Below are 26037 nucleotides of genomic sequence, written 5' to 3' on the forward strand. Positions count from 1 at the left end.
CACTCCTTCGCGACGATTCGGCCGGGTGCCGCTGGAGGCCGTTGCCAGGGTGGGGGTCGCTTTGCGGCATGGCGATGGCGGAGGGCGAGCGGACTGAGTGTGCTGAGCCCCCCCGGGACGAGCCCCCGGCTGATGGCGCTCTGAAGAGGGCAGAGGAGCTCAAGACGCAGGCCAACGACTACTTCAAAGGTGCGCCCGCCCTGGAAGGAGTGAGGGAGGGTGGAGAGCAGCCCCAAGTCAAGGGGTGCCGGGCCCGCGCGGAACCATGGCAACGCGGAGCGGCAGCCTGGGCGCGGGGCAGGCACTACCAAGTGACCGGGCGTGGGGAGGGCGAGGATGGCGCTACCAAGGGGCGACAGAGGGGGCTCCGGAGAGAAGGGGTGATACCTGGAAGTGGCGAGCGGAGCGGGTGCTAAGTGGGGAGACCGAGGAGGGCGCTTCCAAGTGTGAAACGGGAGGGGGACCGGAATGGGAGCACCACCAAATGTGAGACCCCAGAGGTGTCAGCTTATGGCGCGACCTGAAGAGGGCGCTACCAAGTCGTGACATGGGGCGGAGGAGTGATGGCGCTACCAAGTGGGGAGACTCCAAGTGGAGAGGCACCAAGTTGGGGGAAGGGGGGGAACTGTCCCGGTAGAGCAGGCGATCGTAGGCATGGGAAATAGATCATTAGATAGGAGGGCCAGGAAGGAGGAGATTTGAGGTTACTCCAGGAGAGGGAAGGTTCTGGGGGTAGAGGTGAGGCAATCCAAGACTCGTATGACTTAGGATCTTAGGAAAGTAGGGTGTGGGTGCACCCATTCATTCATTGATTCGGTCCGTTTATTGAGCATCCGCTGCGTGCTGAGGACTGTGGTTAGGTACACAGCAGCAGGTGACACAGATGTGGCCCTGCCCTTAGGTAGTTTGTAATTTAGCAGAAGAATCAGACATTGAGCAAACACACAGAGAAATAATAAAATACTTAAAAGCTGTGATGATTCCTTCGGAAAACCCCCAACAGAGACATAGAGAATAAGGGTTGGAGGCCACGACCTTAGAGAGGTTGGGGAGGGAAGGCCTTACTGAGGAAAAGGCATTTAAGTTTCAGAGGACAGTTGGGAAGGAGTGTCCCAGGTGGGTGGTGCTGCCTATGCAAAGGCCCTGAGGTCGGAAATGAAAGGAGACTGGCTGGCTTGGCTGGAACTTTAACAAGTTAGCAGGGAAATAGATACAAGATAAGCTTAGGACAGGGGCCAGATATCTTAGGGTTTCATAAGTCACTGCACAGACCAGTTCGGATTTGACTCGACTCTCCCAGAGGGGCTCTTGAGTGGAGAGATGGACCAGCCTGGAACTCTCTAGTGAGGAATTTGGGCAGGATCAGCCTCTGGGTGGACTGCAACAGCCTATGGGAATGGAGGAAGTCGCCTTGGAAAAGAAGGGGCTTAGGGTAGAACCTTAAGGAATTCTAGTAGTTAGAACTGAAGAGGCTGCATTGGAGTGGTCCTTGAGGTGGAAGGAAAATCAGGAAAGCTGAGAGAAAGGAGTGCTTCTGGAAGGAGGGGATGTGCCTGAGGTGGGATACCGCAAAAGCCAGCACCGAGCATTGATCGTTGGATTTGGCTCCGTAACATGTTGGTGGTAGCCTTGACCCAAGCAGTTTCTAGGGGATGATGGGGCTGGTAGCCAGAGGGGAGGGCGCTGAAGAGTGAATGGGAAATGAGGAAGTGGAGACAGCCAGTGTTGACAGGGGTCTTGAGAGTTTTGGTTCTGAGGGGGAGTGGAGAACTTGGGGGTGGGGGGTGCTGCTTTTTTTTTTTTGAAGAGCAGAAGAGACTAAGACTATAGACCAATAGAGTTGATCCTGAATGAGAGAGAGGAGGCTCATAGCAGAGGGCCCTGGAGGTGGGGTGTGGCGTGGGAGGGATCTCGAGCCTTAGCGGAGAGCTAGTCTCTGGTGGGAAGGTCAGGTCAGACTGGAGCAGTGAGAAGGAGCTGGGACTGGTGAGAGGTGAGGCTGGAGGTAGACCCTGGAGGCGGGTCAGGGAGTGTGGATGTCATCGCGAGGGTGGCAGGAAGCCATGGGACATTTGAAGAGAGGAGCAACATGGGCTGCTTAGCAATGGAAGGGGATCCCCCAGTGGCCTTGCAGAGACCGGACCCAAGGACAAGGCTGGAGACCCGGAAAGAGAGTAGGATGGTGGACAGGTGAGTGGTGCCCACCGGGCTGGAGAGACAGAAGCCGACTCAAGAAGTGTTTCAGAGGGAGAGTGATAGCGGTCACCTGGAGAGAGGGAACCCCAGGAGGGAAGAGCAGGATGCCAAAGGCCCAGAGGTGAGCCGAGCACTGAGGAAGTGAGCGGGGCTGGAGCCTGAGAGGCCAGAGTTGATGGTGAGGCTGCAGGGGGAGCCTGAGCATCCCGCTTGGGGACTCTGAGGAGGCAGGGATGGTTCTGGGCGGGAAAAGGACGGGATTGGGTTTGCGGCTTTAGAAAGACCCCTCTGGAGGGGAAGGACTGGGGGCTGGAAGAGCTTGGGGGAGACTGAGGCAGGACCCTGGACAGGAGAGGATGAAGGCCAGACCAGGCAGAGATGGGCAGTCGGGATAGATGTGAAAGAAGAGATTTGAGAGACTTTCTGGAGGTTGACCTGACAGAACAAGGTGACTGCCTGGCTTTGAGGGTTGACAGATCAGGTGTCCCTGCCAGGGCCCAGTCTCCAGCATGGGGCAGTGTGGAAGGTGAGACTGATCCTGAAATGGGGCATGAGAAGAGTGGCAAGCATGGAGGCAGATGCTGAGATGAGGGGAGAATTCTGGGAAACAGTGGGCCTTCCGGAGGGGCTCCTTGCCCCCCCAGGACCTGGGTTCTGAGCTCTGGGAGACCTGAGACTGGGCAGGTAGCCAGCGGCGCTGGCACTGAGCTGGAATGGAGGGGGATGCCCCTCCTGGTCCAAGCCCCTTGCTGTCTGGCAGGCAGCTGTAGGCACAGGCCTCAGTCCCAGGGGTCAGGGGAATAACAATAAAAAGATTAATTACAGCTCGCCTTAATTGAGCCCCCGCGGGGGCCAGGTACACCACTTTGTCTAATCCTCCCCTGGGCGCTGGGAGGCAGGCAGGAGCGGCCCTGTTTGTTTTATAGAGGAAGCTGAGGTTCCGAGAAGTGAAACCGCTTGCTCAAGGTCAGAGTGTGCGAACAGCATGGCCCGGATATCCCCCTTCCTCACCACGTGCTTGGCTCCCACATTCAGAGTCCTTACCCACAGCCCTACCTGGAGCCGTCCTGGCCCCGGGGCGGTGAGGGGGGAGACGAGGGCCCCCAGGGGCTTGCAGGACCCTAGCTGGTTGACCCCTGGGAACTCAGGCCAGATCCAGAGGCCCCAGTGGGGAAGAGCCTGGTCCCTCGTGTCATTCACCCCTCTTCCCCTCTGAGCCTCATTGCCCCCCACCGCCTTCTGTATAAAGACAGGGGTTCCGTTTAACCCCCGAGGAGGCCCCTGAGTCCAAGACTTCACGCGGTTAAGGGCTCAGGCTGCCCGGGTTCAAATCTTGTTTCTTTGTCTTACCTGCGGTGTGACCCCTGGGAAGACCTTAACTTCTCTGTGCCTCACTTTTCTCGTCTCTAAAATGGGGCCTCCCTTGAGGGTTAAGTGCACTCTTATTTGTAGAGCTGGGCTGGGATCTGGTGTCGATAGCTGTGTGAAGCCCAGGCCCCTCCCGTTTCCTTTTTTCTAGTCTCTTCCCTTCAGTGAGTTGTTCAGTCAGTTCTTTTATGAGCATCTGCTGATCGCTTTCTCGGCTATAGCCACATTTCATCTGGGAGTTCCTTTAACCCTCACAGCCAGCGCATGAGGCGGGACCGGTTGTGCTTCCCACATTTCAGATGAGCAAGCTGAGGTTCAGAGAGGGGAGGCTATCTGTCCAGGATCTCATGGTCAGGATCCTTAGAGCCTGATGTCAGGCTCCCCACCCCATGCCCAAAGGTACGCGGCAGGCACGCTGGCCGCCGGCCTCTGGAATCTGGCCAGGAGGCTGGAAGGAGCCCTCTTAGGTGTTGGCATTCCAGGGAGGGTCGGTCAGACTCGGCTGGCTCGTTCCGCCCCGGCATGTTTCTGAGAAGTCCTGGGCCTGCCCACCAGGGCTCACGGTCCTGGGGAGACACACCCATCACCTAACGGTGACTGCCCAGAGAGGGCAGGCCTGGGAGAGCAGAGCCTTGGGGCGGGGGCCGCCCAGAAAGGTGCCTGACCCCGCCTGGGTGTCAAGGAAGGCTTCTCAAAGGAGGTGACATCTGAGCCATTTGAAAGGTTGCCAGATGTTAGCTGCGGAAGGGATCGTTGTTATATTGTCCTGGCACCTCCCAGCACCTGGCTTCCTTACCTACTGTTGGTGTGTCTGTCTTTCTCTTTCTTTCCTACCTTCCTTCTTTCGTTCATTCAGGAACCACTCATGGAGCTGGGAGTCCTCTTCCGTTCTTTTCTCCCGACTCCTCCTCCTCTGAGTCTCAGCCTCAGCATCCCCTCTAGGTGACCCCAGCCACAACACTGCGGGTGTCACGGTCTGAGGGCTGTGATCTGTGTGTGGTGTGTCCATCCCACCCTCCAGCTGGATCGTGAGCCCCTGGACAGCAGGCCGGGGTGGGCTGTGTCCTCAGACAGGGCCAGGGTCAGAGTAAGACAGACAGTGCCCCTGCCCTTTCAGGACTTAAGTTCACACCGGGAGGCTGGGCAGTAAGCAAACACGACACGGGAAAGTCCTGTTTTCTCAGATGCCTCTGGGGAAAGGAACAGTGGGAGTTAGGGCAGGAGTTCTCATTTTAGGCTGCGGTTGGGAGGACTCTCTGAAACTTTAGCCCAGAGTGGGTACGTAAGTTGCCCCGGGACACACAGCTCGCTAGGAGCAGAGCAGGGATGGGGCCCAGGCTGCCTGCCCCTGTGCCCGTGTCTGCCCCATGCCGGTCTCCCCCAGAGGCCGCCTGGTACGGAGGAAGAACGTGGGAGTCCACGGCGCTTGGCCTGACTCGGAATCCCTGTCTGCCACTTGCCGGGTGACGTGGTTTCCCTCTTAGAGCCTCATCTGGAAAGTGGGGCTAACGCAGCTGTCCTCGGGGTGCCATGAGGGTTCAGTGCAGGGACCCGTGTACCAAGAGCCCCACAAGGCACCTGGCACACCACGTCCCCCCAGGTCGGGCGTTCCCCCTGGCTTTGGTCTCCTGCCTGTTGAACAGCCACGTGGACCAAGACAGCTCTGCAGATACAGACTGAGCGTCTGACCTTGAACGAAACCTCTGTGGCTTGCTGTAGAGGGAGCACCAGACGGTGCTTATGCCGTGGGGACATGTGGATGCCCCGGGTCGGGATGTAACGTGCAGGGCACAGCCATGGCGCATTTCAAATAAAATGGACTTTTCCCCTTGGCCAGATGTCACGTCCTGTCGCTGCACCCTGCTCTGGCTGTGGACTTCGGGATGCGTCCTGCCAGTCCCCCTGCCCTCACCTCCTACCCTCCCCAGGCTCAGCCCGCCCCAGACACACCACCCTCTTGCTGGTGCTAGAACTCTGTGCTCTCCTCCCCAGTACCTTTGCACCTGCTGTTCCTTCTGTGGGGAATGCTCTTCCTCTGGTCTGCTTTATCGCTTCCTTTGAGTCTCTTTGATGTGTTGCCTTCCTGAGACTAAGTAGGTCCCTTTTCTGTCCCCACTTCCTGTTTTACTGGAACCCCTCTTTGGGCTTGTATAATTGTTTTGGGGCTCAGGGCAGACTCAGAGTTGCTGATTACCATCTCAGGGCTGGCACTCACTAACATACCCTCTCCGGGGCACATTCAGAATGCCCTCCGGAAGTCCCAGAGGAAGTGTTGCCCAGCTGGGGCCTTGGTGGGCGATGGTTGGGTGGGCAGGTATGTGGAAGTGATTTAGGGAGTTAGGGATTTGGGCTTGTGCTAGGGTGGGACAAGTCAGGAAGGGGAGCGGGCTGGAGAGACGTTTCTGAGCTCCATTCTGGGCCTGAGTTTCTCCATCTGTAAGTGGGGGGACTGGCCAGCACCCAGCCTAGGACCCCTGCTGGCTGGGGGTGGCACCCTTGCCTCATACCCCGCCCCCCGCCCCTGCATCTTCACAGCCAAGGACTACGAGAACGCCATCAAGTTCTACAGCCAGGCCATCGAGCTGAACCCCAGCAACGCCATCTACTATGGCAACCGCAGCCTGGCCTACCTGCGCACCGAGTGCTACGGCTACGCGCTGGCCGACGCCACGCGGGCCGTTGAGATGGACAAGAAGTACATCAAGGGCTACTACCGCCGGGCTGCCAGCAACATGGCGCTGGGCAAGTTCCGGGCCGCCCTGCGTGACTACGAGACGGTGAGTGGGCCTGAACCAGGCTGGTGCTGGGGGCCAGGCAGGGCGGGCCGGGGCCTCCTCGTGCTTGGCCAGACCTGATGGGCAAGGTGTGAGGAGGCTGTGCACACATTTACTCACCGCTCGCTCATCCAGCACATGCCAGCTGGGTTCACAGCCCAGCTTGACCTTGGGAGAGGGGCGAGGCCTCTCTGTGTACTCTTCCCCATATCTGTGAAATGAGGGGGCAAAGACCTGCCTCTTGGGGTTGCCGTGAAGAGTAAACGAGCCTCTGCTTTTCAGGCATTTAGAACAGCACCTAGCACGTAGTCGGCACATGTAATTAACTATCCTGATTATTGTTGTTATTACTGTTGGTGAACAAGAAGCACACAGCCCTTCTGGTGGAGCTTATAGTTTGGAGGAGGGCAAAAAAATGGAGCTGTCATTGGGAGGGCAAACAACCATTGCAGGTGAGGATGTGGGCCTGGGAGAAAGAGAACAGGGCGAGATGCTGTAGAAGGACAGCACACGGGGGTGTGTTTTGATGAGGTGACGAGGGAGGGGACCCAGAGGACAGCAGGGACTGGCCAGGTCACTCGCTCATCCACCGCTCCCGCTGCTGTCACTGCTCTGGTCGTTATAGGGGAAGGCCTCACAGAGCACGCCTGCATGCCAGGCTCGTCCCCTCCCCTTCACGTCAGCCGGCTGAGTGACTTGTGTGGCAGCCCTGTGAGGCGGGAACTATGGTTACCCCCATTGTACAGATGGGGAGACTGAGGCCCAGGAGGCTCAAGGCCCGCCCACCTGCATGCAGCTGTTAAGCGGTGGAGCTGGGGTCTAAACGCAGGCAGCCCAGCCTCCGGCCGGCGTCTTCCCCCATCCAGAGAGTCGCTCCTTGAGAGCAGGGGTTCTCTTTGTTCTGGGACGCTCCCTGGGACGGTGGTTGACACCCAGCAGGGGCTTAGCGTTTGTTGAATGAATGATTGTCGTGCCCCCCCCTTACACGCGCACACAGCCTCACTGCCTCCTTTCATTTCCTCCGTCACACGCTCTGAGCAGCTTCTGTTGTGTCAGGCAGGACAACACGGGAGGCCAAGAGCTGTGGACTGCGGTTGGAAGGGGCAGGTCACACGGCCGGGGCAGGCTGCTGGCCGCCGGCCCCGAGAGGAGGGCGGCCTTCAGTGCAGGTTCGCTCCGAGCCCTGGGCCAGGGCACCTGTTGCAGGGCAGGCAGGGCAGAGGCAGGGAGGAGGAGAAGATTTAGAGCCCGGGAGGTGGAGTGGAGGCGGGGGCTGGGATGACCCCCCAGGAGGATGGTGGAAGGAGCTGCAAAGCGGGGTCCTGACAAGCTTGGACTCCCCGGCTGTTCTGAAGCCGGTCCCCTGCCTGGGCCCGGGGTGTCCACATTTGGCGGTGGTGCCGAGAGGCGTGGCCACCTCCTGGGTGGCTGTCGGGCGCTGCTGAAGTGGTGTGAGAACAGGTCACGGGGCCTGGAGGGCTCAGTAATGAGTAACTCAGGAGGGCAGTTGGGGTGGGTGGGGGCAGGTCTCCAAAGCGGGGGAGGGGCTGGGGAGAGAAGGAAAGGGGCAGAAGATGAGAGGAGCCCCAAGTGCAGATCTGCACGGGGTCTTCCCTACTAGGTTGCAGGGCTGTCTCCCCAAGGCCCGGAATGGAGGTTTTCTCACTGCTTGATCCAGCCTGGGGCCTCGCAGTGCATACTCCTGGAGTCTGAGATGGTCACTTCCAGCCATCTCGCGGGCATACACAGCTTTATCCCGGCCTTGCGGGATTCGTAGGGGCTGGGTTACGGCCACTTTCCCTTTGGGGGCTCTGCCAGCAGCCCTGGGGATCCCCTGCATGAGCCTGAGGTCCTTGCCAGCCTGGACCACCCGCCTGCCTGCAGGCTGTCCTTTCTGACACATTTCATCAGACTCTGGGTGCAGGCAGAGGGGCCAGCCTCGGGCAGGTCCCCATGCAGGCTCTACTTCCAGAGCCATTGTGTGGTGACACGCTAGGGATTCGCAGAGCATGGGCCCAGACCCCTCTTCAGTCTTGGCACTGCTGGAGGCGGAACCAAGACACGACCTTGGTTAGACAGCATCACGTGGCCTGGCTCTGAGGTGAAGGGCCTTTCCTTTCTCAGCCTCAGTTTCCTTGTCTGCATGCTCACTGCGGGCCCAGCTCTGTTGTGAGCGCTTTACGTGCTTTGTACATGAAGGAAAACGGATTTACCATTTTACAGCACAGAAACTGAGGTCTGGAGAGACGATGTCCCTCCTCCAAGGTCGCCCAGCAGAGACGAGAGGCGTGAACCCAGAGTCCATGCTTATAACGCTCAGTGGGCTGTTTGAGACCAGCACTTCTGTCTTCATCAGATAGACTAGAGAAGTCAGCAGTTCATTTTGGAGGAAGTACACATATGTGTGTGTGTGTACGAATATTTTTCATTTGTGTGAGTACGGGTGTGTATTAGGTGTGAATTCTTACCTTGAGTCATGGTCTCCAGTCTGCAGGCCACTCATGCAGGGGCTGGATTCACCGGCTCCACGGTCAGAACGCCAGGCCGTGAGCTGTGTAGCTCTGAGCGCTTTGGATCTCCTGCCTCGGTGGCCTTGTGAGGACTCAGTGAGAGTAGGGCCCCCACTCAGGGCACTTTCTGGGTGTGCTTTCTCTTGGGGGTGTCTAGGAAGAGCCCACGGCCCCCCAGGAAGGGCTGTGTGCAGACACAGGGTCTTGTTAGGGGCTGGGGGCTTGGGGGTGTCTCCACTCTGCTCCGCCTCCAGGGCAGGAGCTGATTGCCCCTCTCCAGGTCCGTGTTGAATCCCCCCACCAACGCCTCTCCCTTGTCTCCAAGTTCATTCTTTCAGGGGGACCCTGGCTCCAGGATTCCCGCCCCTTTACGGGTCCTCTTCTCACAAGATTCTACCTGTGTTCTGTCCTGTCTGCAGCTGGAGCTCAGACAGTCACGAGGGCCCAGGCTGGGTCCGGGGGACTCCGTCTCCACTCCCGACCTGCCCCCTGGACTTCCTGGGTTTGGAGGGTTTGCAGTCCCATGTGATGCCGCTGGAGGTTTTACTGCGGAAACAGGAGTGAGCGTGGTTACCAGGCGCCACCCAGACTTGCTGGGGACGTCCTGTCGCGTGGAGCGTGTGCTCTGGGTCACCTTCCTGAACTCTACAGAGCTCCCGTTTCCCAGATACATGCCGGCCCCATGGCATCATGTGGGGTCACGAGCCCATGTTACCATATCATCGGTCTGAGTCCCTGGACTTACAGCCCGGGAATACTCGCGGCTGAAACCACTTTGGAAAAACAGCTGTTTATTCTATGAGTGTTGTGGTTTCACATGCAGGTATAAGGAGTAAGGCAGAGCCCCCACCGCCCCTCTCCCCCAATGACATGCCTGGCATCACTGTCACAGGATGCTGACCGGACACAGCCCAGACCCCACTTGCTGTGAGATCCCTCTTCTTAAAGAGAAGTCCAGCATTCAGTTCTGAGCCAGCAGGCCTCGGGGCCTCCCGCCGCTGCAAGACCTGGAGGCAGACCTGGAGGCCTGGCTCCAGAGCCTGCTCGTAAGACCCGGACCTGCATCGTGTCCCTGGAAGGCGTGTCTGGCGCTGTGGGGACTGTGGCAGTAGGTGGGGAGGGGTCCTGTCCGAGCGTGTGTGGTGGGACCAGGATCTTCAGCAGGGAGAGAATGGAATCCTGGCTTCCTGGGTCAGTGACTTCACCTCTCCCAGCCTCAGTTTCCCTGTCTGTCCCTGAGGTGGAGCTGTGATGACATCACAGAGAGCTGCTCTGAGGAGAAAGTGAGCGAGGTCTTCGCTTACAGCCTCAGGCACAGAGAAAGCTTAGCTGTGCGCTGTTACTGCTCCGTTCCTTTGTTCCCGGGGTCATCAGTGTTTGCTTCTGGCCGCACCCCGGCCCGCGAGCTCTCTGAAAAGAGGGCGCTGGCTCAGAGGAAATGCTTAGTGGGGCATCCGCCCACTTGGGGCGCTCCTTACACCTGGGACACAGCCTCAGCCCTGCCCTCGTGGCCACGGCCACCTTCCACTGGGGAGGTAGACCCAACTCCTGCGGTGCTCAGGGCTGGGGCGGAGCGATGAGGGGGAGCCCAGGGCCCTGTGGGAGCCCAGGGCGGGTGCCTGACCCAGCCTGGGAGATAGAGGGCGGGGGCAGGGGGCTGAGACCTGGAGGAGGAGGAGGCAGGGCTGAAGAGTCACTGAGGGTGGACGTGAGGTGTTCTGGGCCAGGGGTACCAGCCTGCAGGTGAGAGGGGGCTGTCATGTTTGGGGACTTGTGGCTTTGGTCTGGCTGGTTCACGCTGGGCAAGCAGGGAACGCAGAGGGCTGGGCAGGCCCTCGTGGGCCAGGCGGAGCCGCAGTTTGGATTTCATCCTTGGCCGTGGACTCCTAACCTCTGCTTGTTGGGAAGTACTCCAGGGACTGTCAGGGGCCACCTCTCTCCCAAGCCTTGCGCCACACCCCACCGCAGGTGGAGGCACCTGGCAGGGTGCCTTGGCCCGAGCCTGCCCTGACCCGGCTTCCTGCCCCCACACCTGGTCTGCATGCCCGTTCTTGGGGGTGAGCCACACTGACCCTCGGGGCTCATCAGCAAACACCTTTGCCCCGGCTTCTGATGCAGCCAGGCTTTCCACCAGGGTGCGTTCGCTGCCTGGCACCCACGTTTTCTGCACTGTGGCACAGGGCTGTGGGAGCCCACTCCTGGGGAGGCCAACGGAGGGCAGGTCAGGCAGGATCCACTGCTAATTACAGGAAGAGTTACAGGTAACTGAGGCTCAGAAACGTGAATTCATTTGCCCAAGGTCACCCAGCACGTAAGTGGCAGAGTTGGGGTCTGAATGCAGCCCCCGCTCCCTCTGTACTTGGAGGATCAGAGTCTGTAGGAAGCGAGACGGAAGGGAGGGGAGGGGACAGGTTCCTCTTCCTGGGACCTGAGTGTGTCCCATGGCCAAGCGCCCAGTGCTTCCTGCATACGATCCCGTGTCATGGACGCGGCAGCCTGTGAAAGGGGCCGTGGGTGGCCTGTGCTGCCACACGCCCTTCGCAAGTGTTTGCTCGTTCTGTCCTCCTGGCAGCCTCGGGGTTCATGCTTTGTCACCTCCACCTTCCTCAGGAGGGAACCAAGGGAACTCACTGGTCCTGGGTCTCCGGCCCGAGGTTGACCCCGGGCGCCTGACCACCAGGTGCCGGCAGCTGCCTGCAGAGCTCGGGCTGCACGCCAGGCCCGTGCTGGTTCCTGATCCTCCCCAATAGCCTGTCACCTCCCCCACCTCATAGATGAGACAACTGAGACTCCGGGTGGATCCAGCCCACGGGGACCTCTCAGCCCCTCTGGTTCCAGCAAGGAAGCTGGAGCAGGGCCAGTTTTATTTTGATGATGGTCAGAGCTGCGGTGTATTAAGGAGCATCTGAATGGGTTAATATGTTTTCCCTCCCGGCAGCCCTGTGTGGGCAGCTGTCGCGCCCAGTTTAGGGACACAGAAACCAAGACCTAGACGGGGAGCGACTCCAGGCTTGCACCCCTTCTCCACGGGACTGGGTGCTCTGCTCAGTGTCCGTGGAGCCCTGGGCCAGGCTAGCCAAGGGCAGTCATGGTGCCCCCGCCTCCCAGTGACCCCTCTGCCCCGCGCCTCGCCTGGGGGCTGATGACTCTTTCCTTCCTTCTGTCCTCTCTTGCCCACCTTGCGTACCAGGTGGTGAAGGTGAAGCCACATGACAAGGATGCCAAGATGAAGTACCAGGAGTGCAACAAGATCGTGAAGCAGAAGGCCTTTGAGCGGGCCATTGCGGGCGACGAGCACAAGCGCTCTGTCGTGGACTCACTCGACATCGAGAGCATGAGTGAGTCGGGCCCGGGTGCCCCGCTGTGCCCGTCCCAGAGCCTTCCTCATCCTTGCCTGGGCCCTGTGTTGCTGTGCGTGCTGGGCGCCTCTGGTCCCTGCGCCCCCACGCTGTCTGTGCTCCTGGAGACCCTGCCGTCCAGCCTGGGGGCTGGAGGGCCTGGGTGTGGGCGAGCTTCCTTGCCGTATCCGTCCTGCAGTTGCACCACCCGTCATGGGCCTGACTTGTCCCTAGGTCCTCTGGGCACTCAGAGGCATCTATCATTCATTCCACGGGTGATTATTGGGTCCCTACTGGGTGCCACCATTGTGGGCACTGGGGATACAGCTGTGACCCGCACAGCCCCTGCCCCCTGGAGCGGGTGTCCTAGTGGGGAGAGAGGACGGATAGTCAGTTCACGTGTTAAATGCTAGCGGATCAAGTCCGGGGGAGAGGCTGCCAGAGAGGGAGTGCCCTGTAGGCGGGAGGTCAGGGAGAGGGCCTGTGAGCCCACCTGAGCAGAAGGGGCCGGCCGTGAGAGGCCCCGGCCAGGGAGCGGAGTCTTCAGCCCGTCCCCTCTCAACCTGTGTGTCTAGCGCCGAGCCTGCCCCGTGCCTGGGGGCCAGGCCCCACTTCCCATCCTGACAGTGGCCGCGGCCCCTGACTCTCCTCCCCCCTTCACACGCCAGCCATCGAGGATGAGTACAGTGGGCCCAAGCTGGAGGACGGCAGGGTGACAATCACCTTCATGAAGGAGCTCATGCAGTGGTACAAGGACCAGAAGAAGCTGCACCGAAAGTGCGCCTACCAGGTAGCACCCCCCAGAGCCCGGGACCCGGGGTAGCCTCAGGGCGCTGGCCCAGCCTGAACCCCGCCACCACGGGGGCGCAGGAGCAGGGCGGTCCCACCGGCTGGCGCTTGCTGAGCCCACGGTGTGCCGGGCACCCTGCAGATGAATTCTTCATCTCCAGCATTTCCATTGGTTACTTTTTAATAGCTTTCGTCTCTCGGCCCCATATGTTCATGCATGTCATTTACCTTTTCTGTGAGATCCTTCAACACATTCTCCACACAGTTATTTTAAAGTCTCTGTCTAGATCTCCCACCATCTGGGTCATCTCTGGGTCCGCTTCCGTTTGTCTGCTCTTCCCGTCTTAGCGCTTTTTTCTCGTGGGCCAGACACTTTGTGTAGAAGCACAGTAGCGATGGAGACAGATACTCTCCTGCAGACACGGGCAGGCCCTGCTCTGTTGGGCTGCCAGAGTGACGGGCTGTGTCCGTCCCCCCTGCAGTTCAGGGGCAGCTCGAGTTGGAGCTGGCTTCAGAAGTGTCCAGAGGGGAGCCAGGACCCCCCGGGGGCGGAGCTCGGGATCTTCGCCCTGCCGGAATCCCAGGGATGCCTTGTACGCTCTCAGGTCTCCAGCTTACGGAGCTGTAGGAAAGTGCTCTGATGTTCAGCCCTGCTGCTGGGGTGTCTGAAGGGCGCTCTGCTCTCAGTCTCGCCCCCACGTTTGTGCCTCAGGTGGCTCCTGTCCACCACGTCGCCTCGCGCCCTCTGTGTGGCCATGGGAAAGAATGCACAGGCCTGGGCGGAGGCCTCTGCCGCAGGGCCCCCTAGGCTCTGGCGCGCCCGCTCCCCTCGCAGCCTGGCCCTCCTGCTGCACCACCGGGGGGAGCACAGCCACCGTCGCTGTCCCAGGGAAGAGCTGGTCGCCTCCCTGTCTTGTAGTTTGACTCATTTAGGTTTCTTTGAGTCCTCACTGTGAGAGGTTTCAGCGTGTTCTTTGTTTTTTCTTTTTTCTTCTTGTTTCTTGGCTTGTTTCCATCATTAAGGCAAGAGTGACAGTCTTTCGTAACTTTCTACATTCTGACCGGAAGTGGATACCTCCTGCTTTTCTTTGTTAGCACTGTTTTCCCAACTTTTCACTTAGCAAATTGTTAAACCCACAGAAAAGTCAAAAGACCAGCACAGTTAACGTCCATAGCCCCTTCACTTAGTCACGAGTTATTAACGTGTTGACACTTCGCTTTATCTTTCTACGTATATGCACGTGTACACACACACAGTATTTTCTTTTTTTCCTTTTTCCTGAACCATTTGAGGATAAGTTGCACCATAACCTGTGTCCCCTAACAACAGGACATTCTACTGCATGACTATAGTCATTCCCACCTTGGAAATTCGGTGGTGAGAGAATAACACTGGCTGACGCAGACGGCCCGCAGGCCAGCCGCTGCTGCCCACGTGGCCAGGTGTGCATGCCGCTGCCGAGTCTGTCTTCAGTCCACAAGGACTAGTACTGTGTGTTTCCAGGCTGATGGTTTAGCTTTCCCCAGTTTTTTTCCCCAAACATCCTTTTCAGCTGTTCTTTTTTTTTTTTTTCTAATCCAGAATCCATTGAGGGATCAACGATTGCATATGGTCTGCTGTTTTACTTTTTTGTTCATTTAGAGCAGCCTCATGCCTTTTGGGGAGATTTTTGTGACTTTGACACTTCCATGTTTGCAAGCCAGCTATTCTCTTAAACGTTCTGTATCTGGATTCATCCCACGTGGTTCTGCCTGATGCTGATCGTTTTAAGAGAAACGGAGAATCTGGGTTTTCCCATGAAATACTCCTGATGTTTTAATGCTGCATAGCCCACTCAGGTCACAGGCTCTGTTCCCAGCGGGCACGTGCTCGGCTAGGCCTCCCCTCCACCCAGCAGCATCTCCTGGCCAGTCTGGTCTCCCCGGGGTCGGGGTGGGCGGCTGGCCCTCCAGCGGGCCCCGCTCACAGCCTGCCCTGCCTTCCAGATTCTAGTACAGGTCAAAGAGGTCCTCTCCAAGCTGAGCACGCTCGTGGAGACCACACTCAAAGAGGTGCGTGCTGGGGGCGGTATGCGGGCGGGCGGGCAGCTCCCTGGCTGGGGAGGGCCCACGGAGCTCAGAAACTCACAAACGCCCCCCTCAACCTCCTCCCCAACCCCTGGCTTGGTCTCCCTTCCTCCCACCCTGTGTATCTCCTGTCCCTCTCCTCCCCTTTGCATTTCGTGCTCCCCGCCTGTGTCTGTTCCATGGTTCTTCTCACTCCACTGTGACCTCTCACCCCTCCTCTCCCCTCTGCCCCCTCCACACGTCTCTCTCTGGGCCCCTCCCTCTCCGGCGGCCTCTTTTCTTCCAGACAGAGAAGATTACAGTGTGCGGGGACACCCACGGCCAGTTCTATGACCTCCTGAACATATTTGAGCTCAACGGTTTACCCTCGGAGACCAACCCCTACGTATCCTTCCTCAGAAGGGCCAGCTCCTCCTCCCCGGCCTCTCCTCCCAAGTGTGGAGTACAGGAGGGAGAGGACTCCCTGCCTGAACCTGAGAAGGGAGAGGCCTGATGAGCACCCTGGCCCCAAGCCGGGCTGGAGCAGCCGCCGGCCTTGCTCTCCAGGCTCCAGGGCCAGACAGGCCCGGGCTGGTGCGCGCCTGCTGTGACCTGGGCATGAAGCCAGTGCGTCCAAGCCCTGGCTTCTCCTCGTCTTGAAACAGGGCTGGATGTGTGTCCTGCTGAAGAGTGAGTACGTGAGGGTGGGGCAGCCCTGCCCACGCCTGGCTTCCCTCTTGGCCGTGCTGTTTTCCGGCTGTGCAACTTGGGCAGGTCTCTTCACCTCTCAGTTCCTCAGGTTTGTCGTTTGTAAAATGGATCTGCCTCATCAGGCTACTGAGACGGGTAGCGTGTTCATACCTGGGATGAACACAGGCTCGGGGGCCCCGGTCCTCATTGTATAAGTATTTGCTCATGTTAGGATAATTGTTCCATGAATGGCCACTGGACGGGGCTACCAGGCCCATGTCCCGATTGCCCTGTGGCTTTGGGCCTGTATTGCAGGGAGAGCTGAAGCCGGCTAACCGCCTAGGGTCTTTCCCTCTGCCGTCAGTTTCCCTAAGAAGCAGGCGAGATTGGGGACCTTGGTACCTCCTGAGGCTCAGAGGGGCCAAACTACTGGGTCAGACCCAAAAAGTGAGGAGAGCCCAGGTGCCCCGAGCCCTGCTGGCGTTCTTGGCCCCAGGGTAGTGCCAACAGGAGCAGGGTTGGAGGGGCTAGGGAGGGAGCACTCCCCCTTGTTTTCCTTAGCAGGGCAGATATTTAATGGCGACTTTGTGGACCGTGGCTCCTTCTCCGTAGAAGTGATCCTCACCCTTTTTGGCTTTAAGCTCTTGTACCCAGATCACTTTCACTTACTTCGAGGTGAGCTGGGGGGTCAGCATGGGGTCTGGGGTCAGTGGGGGTCTGGGGTCAGCGCGGGGCCCTGGGCAGGGCTTGTGCGGGATAGCGATTGCAGGCGTGTTTGTTTTGTGTCTTCACTGAGACCATGCATGGGGCCGCCCTGGCAGGTTGGGCAGGTTGGGCACTGGGCACCAGCATGGCGTTAGTGGAGTTCTGTGGGCCCCGGTGAGGACTTTGGTCATGGGGGGCCTCTGAGCAGAGGAGGGTCAGGGGCCATCTCTGGTATTAATAGAACCTTGTGGGCCTCCGTGTGGGGAACAGACCAAGGGCTGAGAGAGGGAGCAGGGAGACTGGTGGTAGCTGGACCCAGGTGGGAACAGTGGTTGGATGCGGACTCGCTTTTTGAGTAGAGCCTGAGTGTCTGCTGGTGGGCTGGATGCAGATGTGAGAGAAAGAAGGGGTTGGAGGGGGACACTCCCGAGTTTTGGCTGGAGCATCTGGAGAGCTGCTGCCACTGAGAAACTTGGGGTGACGGGAAGAGCAGAGTATAGGCTGGAAAGTGGGGAGCTTGGATCTGGATGTGGCTGTGAGGCGGAGAGGAGATGTCTAAGAGGCCTCCGGGGGCTATAAAGTGGGGTTCCTCAGCGTATGTGTGGCGTTGGGCTGGGTCAGCTCACCAGGGAGTGAGGACCGAGGGGAGACCCTGCCTGCTGAGAGGGGGGACAGTGCAGAGGAGATGCGGCAAGGAGCGGAGGAGAAGCGGGATGGAGTAGGGGCAGGGGCTGGACTGGGGGCTCTGAGACGCACGAGGCGGTCCGGTGGCGGAGACTCCACACTCGCAATGCAGAGGGCCCAGGTTCAATCCCCGGTCAGGGGACAGCCGTGCTGATGCCCCTGGGTTCACGTCCAGGTTCAAGGAGTTCTCGCAGTGCTCCTGGCACGTGGCATAGATCCCATGAGCGCCTACTGCAGGCCTCCTTGGAGGAGGCGGCGCAGAGCTGGACTCAAACAGTCCGGACTCAGCAATTGTGGGGGGCCTGGCTGCTCCCTGGCCTCCCCTGGCCCCAGAGGGAGGAGGACGGCTTCTGGTGGGAAGGTAGACGCCCAGGCACAGGGCTGGCCCACAGCAGGCACTGCAGGGGCGCCTTTCTTCCGCTCCAAAAACCCCCCCTTTGCTTGATGTTTCTAGCATGATAAGTGTGGCTGGTCCTTTAAGAAGGAATCCGAGTCTCAAGGGGACAAGGGATGTGCCTCTGGTCACTTAGGGTTGGGACCAGGGCTGGACCCATGGTGATCAGGGCCAGCCTAGGCCTTGTGACCACACACCTGTGGATCTTCTCGGCCCGTCCGCCCCTCTAGACAGAGGACTGAGAACAGCGTCTCCACCTCGCGGGGTTGCTGGGAAGGACCCGCGAGCTGCTGCGTGGATGCCACTGGCTGGGGCTGCCGGGCGGTCCTCCTTGGCCTCGGCTGGGGTCTGAGCTGGAGGGCGCCCCGCCCAGCAGCGGGATGCTGAGGTTTCTCTTCATGCTGCTGTCGGCCAGGCAACCATGAGACGGACAACATGAACCAGATCTATGGCTTCGAGGGGGAGGTGAAGGCCAAGTACACAGCCCAGATGTACGAGCTCTTCAGCGAGGTGTTCGAGTGGCTCCCGCTGGCCCAGTGCATCAATGGCAAAGTGCTGGTGAGGCAGGCTCCCCGACCCGGCCGCCACACGAGGCTGCGAGGCAGAGCGTGGGGGTGTGGCCGGCCCCTCCCCTCACACTGCTGTCCCCCCTGAACCCCAGATCATGCACGGGGGCTTGTTCAGTGAAGATGGCGTCACCCTGGACGACATCAGGAAGATCGAGCGGAGTCGGCAGCCCCCAGATTCAGGTGACCAGGTGGCCAGGGACAGCCTCACCTTCCTGTCCTGCATGTTGGGTCCGTGCACCTCCCTCGTGGGGTGGTGCTGGCCGGGGAGCAGGAGTGTCTGCAGCCGTCATTTATTTAACTCCCTCCAGGGACCTCCCGGGCAGTCCAGTGGTTCGGACTCCATGCTTCCACTGCAGAGGGCCGGGTTCCATCCCTGGTCGGGGAATTACAATCCAGTGTGCTGCGAGGTGCAGCCGGAAAAAAAAAATAAACTTAAAAAAAAAAATACTCCTTCCAGCTTTGGGGGTCATACAGATTGAATGGGGTCTCGTGGGGAGGTTGGTGGGGAGGCCCGTGGTGGCCCAGAACCCTGCCTCAGGTGCCCTGTGACCTCCGTGGAGGGTGGCATCCTCGCCCAGCCCCTGACGCTCATCTCTCTCTCCTCCAGGTCCCATGTGCGACCTGCTCTGGTCCGACCCGCAGCCGCAGGTCAGTCTGCCCGGGGCTGTGGTTGGCAGGTGCGGGCTGTGGGCAGGGCGGGCGGGGCAGCGGGGAGTAGACGCCCTGAGCTGCGTGTCTCCCCAGAACGGGCGCTCGGTCAGCAAGCGGGGCGTGAGCTGCCAGTTCGGGCCCGATGTCACCAAGGCCTTCCTGGAGGAGAACAAGCTGGATTACATCATCCGCAGCCACGAGGTCAAGGCCGAGGGCTACGAGGTGGCGCACGGCGGCCGCTGCGTCACCGTCTTCTCTGCCCCCAACTACTGGTGCGTCCCCACCCCCGCCTGCCGGGCGCTCTTCGCAGCCCACTGGTTTTCTTTTCTTTTCTTTTTAACGTTTCATGGTAGGAAATTCCAGAGATACATCAGATACTGTAATGAACGCCCACATACCCGTCACCCAGGTTCAACAATTACCGACTCTCACCCCACCCCCGCCCCCACCGTGGGCTCTTGGGAAGCTAACCCCAGGCGTCCTGTCTTCCTCAGGGCGTTTCTGAAGGAAGGAGCTCTTCTGTACATAACAGTGATGACCACTGTCAGTCCTTCAGGTCGTCTGAACCTCGCCAGGGTTCCCTTTCCCCACATAGCCCTCCTCAGTGTCTCTTTCCAGTTGATTGCTTCCAAGCAGGACCCGTGGTCCGCAAGTTCGAGTTCCCCGTCCGTCTTGCCCTCCGCTTTGCTAGTGTTTGGTTGAAGAAGCCAGAGTCTCCCATGCTCTGGACAAGACCAGAGACTGAGTCCATCCCAGCTGGCCGGTCACCACGCTCCTCTGTGCCCCGTGTTGCCTGGTGGTTAGAGCCAGGGCGTGGTTGGATCTGGGACCGTTTTGACCTGAGCCCTGCCTCCACCCTCTGTCCCTGCTGGCACTGCTCCCCGGGCCTGCTCCTCCCGGCACCCAGCCCCCTCCAGGCTCTCTCTCCTTCATCCCTACTCCTCTTTCTGGGCTCCCAGGGCCCCGCTCCACCTCGATTCCTCTCTCCTGACATCTGTGTCCCTGTCTTTCTGTCCGGGACCCTTCTCCCTGCGCGTTCATCCCCCAGCCCCTCCCAGCCTCTGACTGACCACACGGCCCCTCTGCTCTTGTCCCCGCAGCGACCAGATGGGGAACAAAGCCGCCTATATCCACCTCCGGGGCGCTGACCTGCGGCCCCAGTTCCACCAGTTCACAGCAGTGGTGAGTCCACCCCCAAGCCTGGGCCAGAGCGGAGAGCCGTTCTAGGGGCGGGAGGCAGGGCGGCGGGGGCTGGTTTCTGCCTCTGGGGCTCCGAGGACCCGCCTCCCGCCCCAGCCCCGCTGCCTGCCCGTTTCTGTATCTGACCCTGTGCCTCTGGTTTCGCAGCCTCACCCCGACGTCAAGCCCATGGCCTACGCCAGCACGCTGCTGCAGTTAGGGATGATGTGAGGCCCGCGTGGCAGGGCCCTGCTCCCCATCGACCCCAGGCCCGGCCCAGGGCAACGTTGGACCCCCTTTTACTTTGTAAAGTTTGTATTTATTCCCCTTTAGGTTTGCAGAGGGGGTGGGGGGCTGGCCACATGGTCTGCTCCCCCGACAAAGAAGACGGAGGTGGAGAGGCTGAGGGTGGGGCGCCGACCGGGCATTCTGGAGGAAGGCCAGCACAGCCGTGGGGGGGTGGGGCCCAGAGGCTTCCCCGCCCCCCTTACTTGCATGGCCCCTCCCCTGCTAAAGCAATAGGGCCCCGCCATAGGAAGACCCCTGGAAGGAGGGTCGTCAGGGAGGCCTCACCTGCACCCCCCTCCTGGCAGCCCCAGGGTGGGGCTCGGCTGGGGCGCACCCCCTTCCCCAGCTATTTTATGTCTGTAATTAAATATGTTAAAATAAAGTCATTATTGTAAGTCAGCTCGTCTCAAACAGTGGGGCCTTGGGAGCTGCTAGCATTGGGGTGACCACTTCATAGGGGACCTGAGGGATGCCATGAAGGCCTACCCCCTCGCCTCTCATCTCCCTGGAGCTGGACAGGCCTGTCCTGGGGCTACTTGGCCAAGGAGCCCCTGTGTCTGCTGTCCTGGCAGGCTCCTGGGGGCGAGTTCTGCCGCCTGGGACAGAGAACCCCATCCACAGTTCACGTGCGGGCAGGAGCCCCAAGCCCTCACCCCTGACCAGCGAGTGTTCACTGAGGCTGCTCAGGTCAGCCTTGCCCTCACCCAACCCATCTCAGGGAAGGCCAGCCTCAGTTCTCACCTCACACAATGAAGCAGATGTCTCCCCCCGCCAAAGGAGACTGAAGGTGTTTTCTGCCCCTTTCCCTTTTATTCTCCATTGGCGGTTAATAGTGAATCCCATCTACATTTCAGTTTTTAAGTCTGAGCTCTAAATGAGGCGCCTTCAGTCCTGATTCTATGGAGCATTCAGAATAGCCCTGCAGGTTGGTCCACTTCTCCAAAGCCAGCCGGGTGGCTGTGAACCAGTGGGTGTGAGCCACCTCCCTGGGGGAGCGCGCTGTCTTGAGGAAAATAAGCACAAAGTCCCCGTGCGCCGATTGCGTTTGCTCCTCAGTTCTGAGGGCCCTCTGGACCTGCAGGTGGAGTTGCGGCAGGTGAGACACCAGAGGGGGACTCTCTTGCTACTCCATTTCAGGCGTCCCCAGTCCCGCCTTTGTGTCGAACCGTTTGCTAGAAGAACTCAGGCAGAACTCAAAAGAGCTGTTCTGTGCATGCTTACAGATTATCACAGCAAGAAAAAAAAAATCAGCAAAAAGAAGAGACACGTGGGCAAAGAGAGAGTGGGCGTGGGCTTCTGGTATCTCTGCCAGGGGAGTTGGACAGCACTGACTTCTCCCAGCAACAAGGTGACAACAGGGAAGGCCACCCAGGCCTTGCTTCTCAGGGTCTTGACTGCAGTTCGTCACGTGACTGACCTTAATCTCCAGAGAGATTAACTGATGCCGTGGGGCCCAGGGTCCGCAGCATAGATCTTGGGAAAGTATAGGCCACCCAGAGGGGAAAAAAAAGACCCTCATCAGGGAGGATGTTCCTCGGACTTAGAGGGCCCCCTCGACCAGACCTTTCTTTGAGCGAGATCAATCCTTTGTTGCACTGCAAACCCGGAAGCTCACTGGCTCTAAACACAGGGATGTATCCATCTTTCTCTTTTCCATGGGTCGACAAGGCCGGGCCACACAGTTCTCCCTCGAGCTCTTCTGGCAGGTGTGGTCAGTGGCCTCGGGCTGGACTCGCCGCAAAGACCGGCCTGGCTGGTGGTCCAGGTGGGCTCACTCCAGTGCCTGGTGGCTGGGAACTGTCACCGGAGCGCCCACGCCCAGCTGCCCTGTGCCCACCAAGGAGCTCCCTGAACCTCATGACCTGGCCTCGGAAGTCCCCACGCATCCCTTCCCCCATATGGTGTCCGTAGAGCAAGTCTTTTAGGCCAACCCAGATGTAAGGGCCCGGGCAACAGATGACAAACCTCCCCAGGGCACTGCCTGCCACACAGGGCCTCACCAAGGCCCATGCTGACGGCACTTTCAGAGGAAGCTTTTTTATTTTTTGTTGCTTATTTTTTAAAACACTTAAAAGTTTATTCATTTTTACTTTTTGGCTGTGCTGGGTCTTCGTAACTGCGCACGGGCCTTTTCTAGTTGCGGCGATCCAGGCCTACTCTCTAGCTGGGGCTCCTCTCTAGTTGCGGTGCGTGAGCTTCTCATTGTGGCCGCTTCTCTTCTTGCTTCTCGGGCGCCCAGGCTTCCGTAGTTGCGGCTGCCAGGCTCAGTAGTTGTGGCACCCGGGGTTAGTTGCTCTGAGGCATGTGGGATTTTCCAGTATCGAACAACTGTCTCCTACACTGGCAGGCTCACTGTGCCACTAGGGGAGCCCTAGAGGAAGTTTTTAAATCGTTCACTTAAATTTCTTTCTTTTTTTTTATGCTGACCATTTTTTAAAGTCCTTATTGAATTTGTTACAATGTTGTTTCTGTTTTATGTTTTGCTTTTCTGGCCTTGAGCCATGTGGGGTCTTTAGCTCCCCAACTGGAAATCAGACCCACACCCCCTGCTTCGGAAGGTGAAGTTTTAACCACCGGACCTCCAGGGAAGTCCCCTTAAATTTCTTTCTTTCTCTTTCTCCTTAAATTTCTGATTAAAAGTAAATTTATGGGTTGGTCCCAAGATGCTTAGCGTTAACTTGAAGCCCAGAGATGCCATCATTCCTATAGGAAGAGGCCCGTAGCTAGCATTTAACTTGTCAACCGTTGGGTTTGGCCTTTTCTTTTAAGGAAGAGTCAATTCTGGATTGCATCCTGCTGGCAGTATCCTCTTAAGATACTGATGGTTTCTCTTTTTTAACTTAGCATTTGGAGACAACTTTAAATAGAGATAGTATTTGGAAACAACTTTAAATAGAGAAAGTTGCCAAAAAGGTCCAAAGAACTCCAGGTCCAAAGAACGCCCTGTGTATGGGTCAGCTGGACTCACGTATTACAAGACATTTTGTTCCATTGGCTTGCACTGCGTTGGGGTGTGTGCATTTTGTGTCTGTGCACGCACACACACTTTTTTCCCGAGTCCTTTGAGAGTAAGTTGCATAGCATACATCACAATGCTTTACATATTTCAGTGTGTTTTTCCTAAGATTCAGGCTGCTCTCACATAAGGACCCTACTAGTAAATTTAACATTGCTACACTATTTGTATTACTGACTGTATTCCAGTTGTATCCGTTGGCCCGATTGATAATGCCCTGGGTTAGGGACTTCCCTGATGGTCCTGTGGTTAAGAATCCACCTTCCAATACAAGGTATGTGGATTCGATCGCTGGTCCGGGAACTAAGATCCCACGTGCCTCGGGGCAACTGATCCCAACTAGAGAGAAGCCTGCCTGCCTCAGCAAGGATTCCAGGTGCCACAACGAAGACCCGACGGAGCCAAATAAATAAAACTTTTTGAATGCCCTGGGTTACCTTTAGTTCGGTCTCTTCAGTCTTTAATCAGGAACGTTTCCTCTGCCTCTCTGTCTTTTCTGATATTGGCATTTCTGAAGAAGACCATCCTTCTCCCCATCCTCTTTGTTTAAAGAATGTTTATTTGGGATCTGTCTGATGTTTCTTCCTGATCAGACTCTGGTCGTGGATCTCCAGCCGAAACAGGACACAGTTTAGTTCAGTTGCTCAGTTGTGTCCCACTCTTTACAACTCCATGGACTGCAGCACACCAGGCTTCCCTGTCCATCACCAACTCCCAGAGTTTGCTCAAACTCATGTCCACCAAGTCAGTGATGCCACCCAACCTCATCCTCTGTCGTCCCCTTCTCCTCCTCCCTTCCATCTTTCCCAGCATCAGGGTCTTTTCCAATGAGTCAGTCTTTATATCTGGTGACCAAAGTATTGGAGCTTCAGCTTCAGCATCAGTCCTTCCAATGAATATGCAGGACTGATTTCCTTTAGGATGGACTAGTTTGATCCCTTGCTGTCCAAGGGACTCTCAGGAGTCTTCTCCAACACCACAGTTCAAAAGCATCAGTTCTTTGGTGCTCAGCTTCTTTTTATGGTCCGACTCTCATCCGTACACGACTACTGGAAAAACCATAACTTTGACTAGACAGACCTTTGTTGGCAAAGCACTGTCTCCGCTTTTCAATATGCTGTCTAGGTTTGTCACAGCTTTTCTTCCAAGGAGCAATCATCTTTTATTCCGGAGTCCAAGAAAATAGTCTGTCACTGTTTCCATTGTTTCCCCACCTATTTGCCATGAAGTGATGGGACCGAATGCCAGGATCTTAGATTTTTGAATGTTGAATTTTAAGTCAGCTTTTTCACTCTCTTTCATTTTCATCAAGAAGCTCTTTTGTTCCTCTTCACTTTCTGCCATAAGGGTGGTGTCATCTGCATATCTGAGGTTATTGATATTTCTCCCAGCAATCTTGACTCCAGCTTGTGCTTCATCCTGTTCAGCATTTCACATGGTGTACTCTGCATATAAGTTAAATAAGCAGGGTGACAATATACAGCCTTGACGTACTCCTTTCCCAATTTGGAACCAGCCTGTTGTTCCATGTCCAATTCTAACTTGCTTCTTGACCTGCATACAGGTTTCTCAGGAGGCAGGTAAGGTGATCTGGAATTACCATCTCTTTAAGAGTTTTCCACAATGTGTTGTGATCCACACAGTCAAAGGCTTTGGCATAGTCAATAAAGCAGATGTTTTTCTGGAACTCTCTTGCTTTTTCTGTGATCCAATGGATGTTGACAATTTTATCTCTGGTTCCTCTGCCTTTTCTAAATCCATCTTGAACAACTTGAATATCAAGTTCTCGGTTCACGTACTGTTGAAGCCTGGCTTGGAGAATTTTGAGCGTTACTTTGCTAGCGTGTGAGATGAGTGACCCTGTACTTGTGATGATGATGGTGAGGGCTCAGTTGTGTCCAACTCTTTGTGACTCCACAGACTGTAGCCCACGAGACTCCTCTATCCATGGGATTTCCCCAGCAAGAATAAGTGGGTTGCCATTTCCTTCTCCAGGGGATCTTCCCAACCCAGGGATGGAACGCGAGTCTCCTGCGTCTCCTGCATTGCAGGAAGCCCTGTATTTGTGATATATATTGGAAATAATTTTCTCTCAGTTTTTTTTTTTTTTAATACTAGTATTGCGGTTAAAAAAAAAAAAAGACATCACAAAATTGTCTGTGGTCCAACTTGTCATTTTTATCTTTAGACTTTGGTTGTGGTGTTGCCATGCAACATAAATAATTTTTGGCTGCGAGGCTTGCAGTATCTTAGTTCCCCAACCAGGGATTGAACCCAGACCCCTGACAGTGAACGTGCTGAATCCTAACCACTGGACCACCAGGGTATTCCCTATTTTTAAGAAATCAAATGGATTGGTTTTTCTTCTATTGCCTCTGGCTTTTGAGTCAGGGTTAGAATGCTTTTCCCTGAACCCAGGGAAATTCCCTCTGGTTCCCTTCTGGGGTTTGCACGGTGAGGGTGAGGAAACAGACCACTGGCCCGGAGCACCGGGTGAGCAAGGAGTCAGGATCTGGTTCCCCAGATCTGCTTACATCCAGAGTTAACATGACCATAGGGCTAGGGGCCCAAAGAATGAGGGAGCCAGCTCGAGGAGCTGGGAAACGAACATGATGGAAGCGGTTGAAGCCGGAGGATGACAGGAGCGCTGGGGTGAATGTCCATCTCAGGATGACTAAAGGGGCAGCTTCAAGGGGGCCTCATGCTTCTCAGCCTGTATTTTAAAAACCAGCATCAAGGACTTCCCTGGTGGTCCAGTGGCTAAGACTCCACACTCCCTTGGTTCAGGGAACTACATTCTACATGCCATAACTAAAGATCTCAAGTGTCCTAACTGAGAC

General features: G+C 57.4%; 1 protein-coding gene across 2 annotated transcripts; it reads left to right on the plus strand.

Moving 5' to 3' along the window:
* Positions 1–58: 58 nt before the first annotated feature.
* Positions 59–20580, plus strand: PPP5C (protein phosphatase 5 catalytic subunit). 2 transcript variants are annotated; one of them, XR_015146205.1, is made up of 13 exons: positions 59–189; positions 6100–6341; positions 12039–12186; positions 12855–12976; positions 14962–15027; positions 15329–15427; positions 16281–16386; positions 17725–18052; positions 18156–18243; positions 18671–18711; positions 18808–18986; positions 19815–19896; positions 20062–20580. XR_015146205.1 is itself a non-coding variant. In XM_086353251.1 (13 exons), the coding sequence occupies exons 1-13, from the start codon at positions 69–71 to the stop codon at positions 20122–20124; spliced, it is 1500 nt and encodes a 499-aa protein (XP_086209377.1). In that variant the 5' UTR covers positions 59–68; the 3' UTR covers positions 20125–20580. The 2 variants fall into 2 exon arrangements, 1 of the variants encoding a protein (XP_086209377.1); XM_086353251.1 differs by having other exon boundaries at positions 17910–18052.
* The last annotated feature ends 5457 nt before the right edge of the window (positions 20581–26037 follow it).

This window comes from Bos grunniens, chromosome 18, assembly GCF_055505025.1.
Source record: "Bos grunniens cultivar Pamir isolate PY7600 chromosome 18, Bosgru_T2T1.0, whole genome shotgun sequence".
Taxonomy (NCBI): domain Eukaryota; kingdom Metazoa; phylum Chordata; class Mammalia; order Artiodactyla; family Bovidae; genus Bos; species Bos grunniens.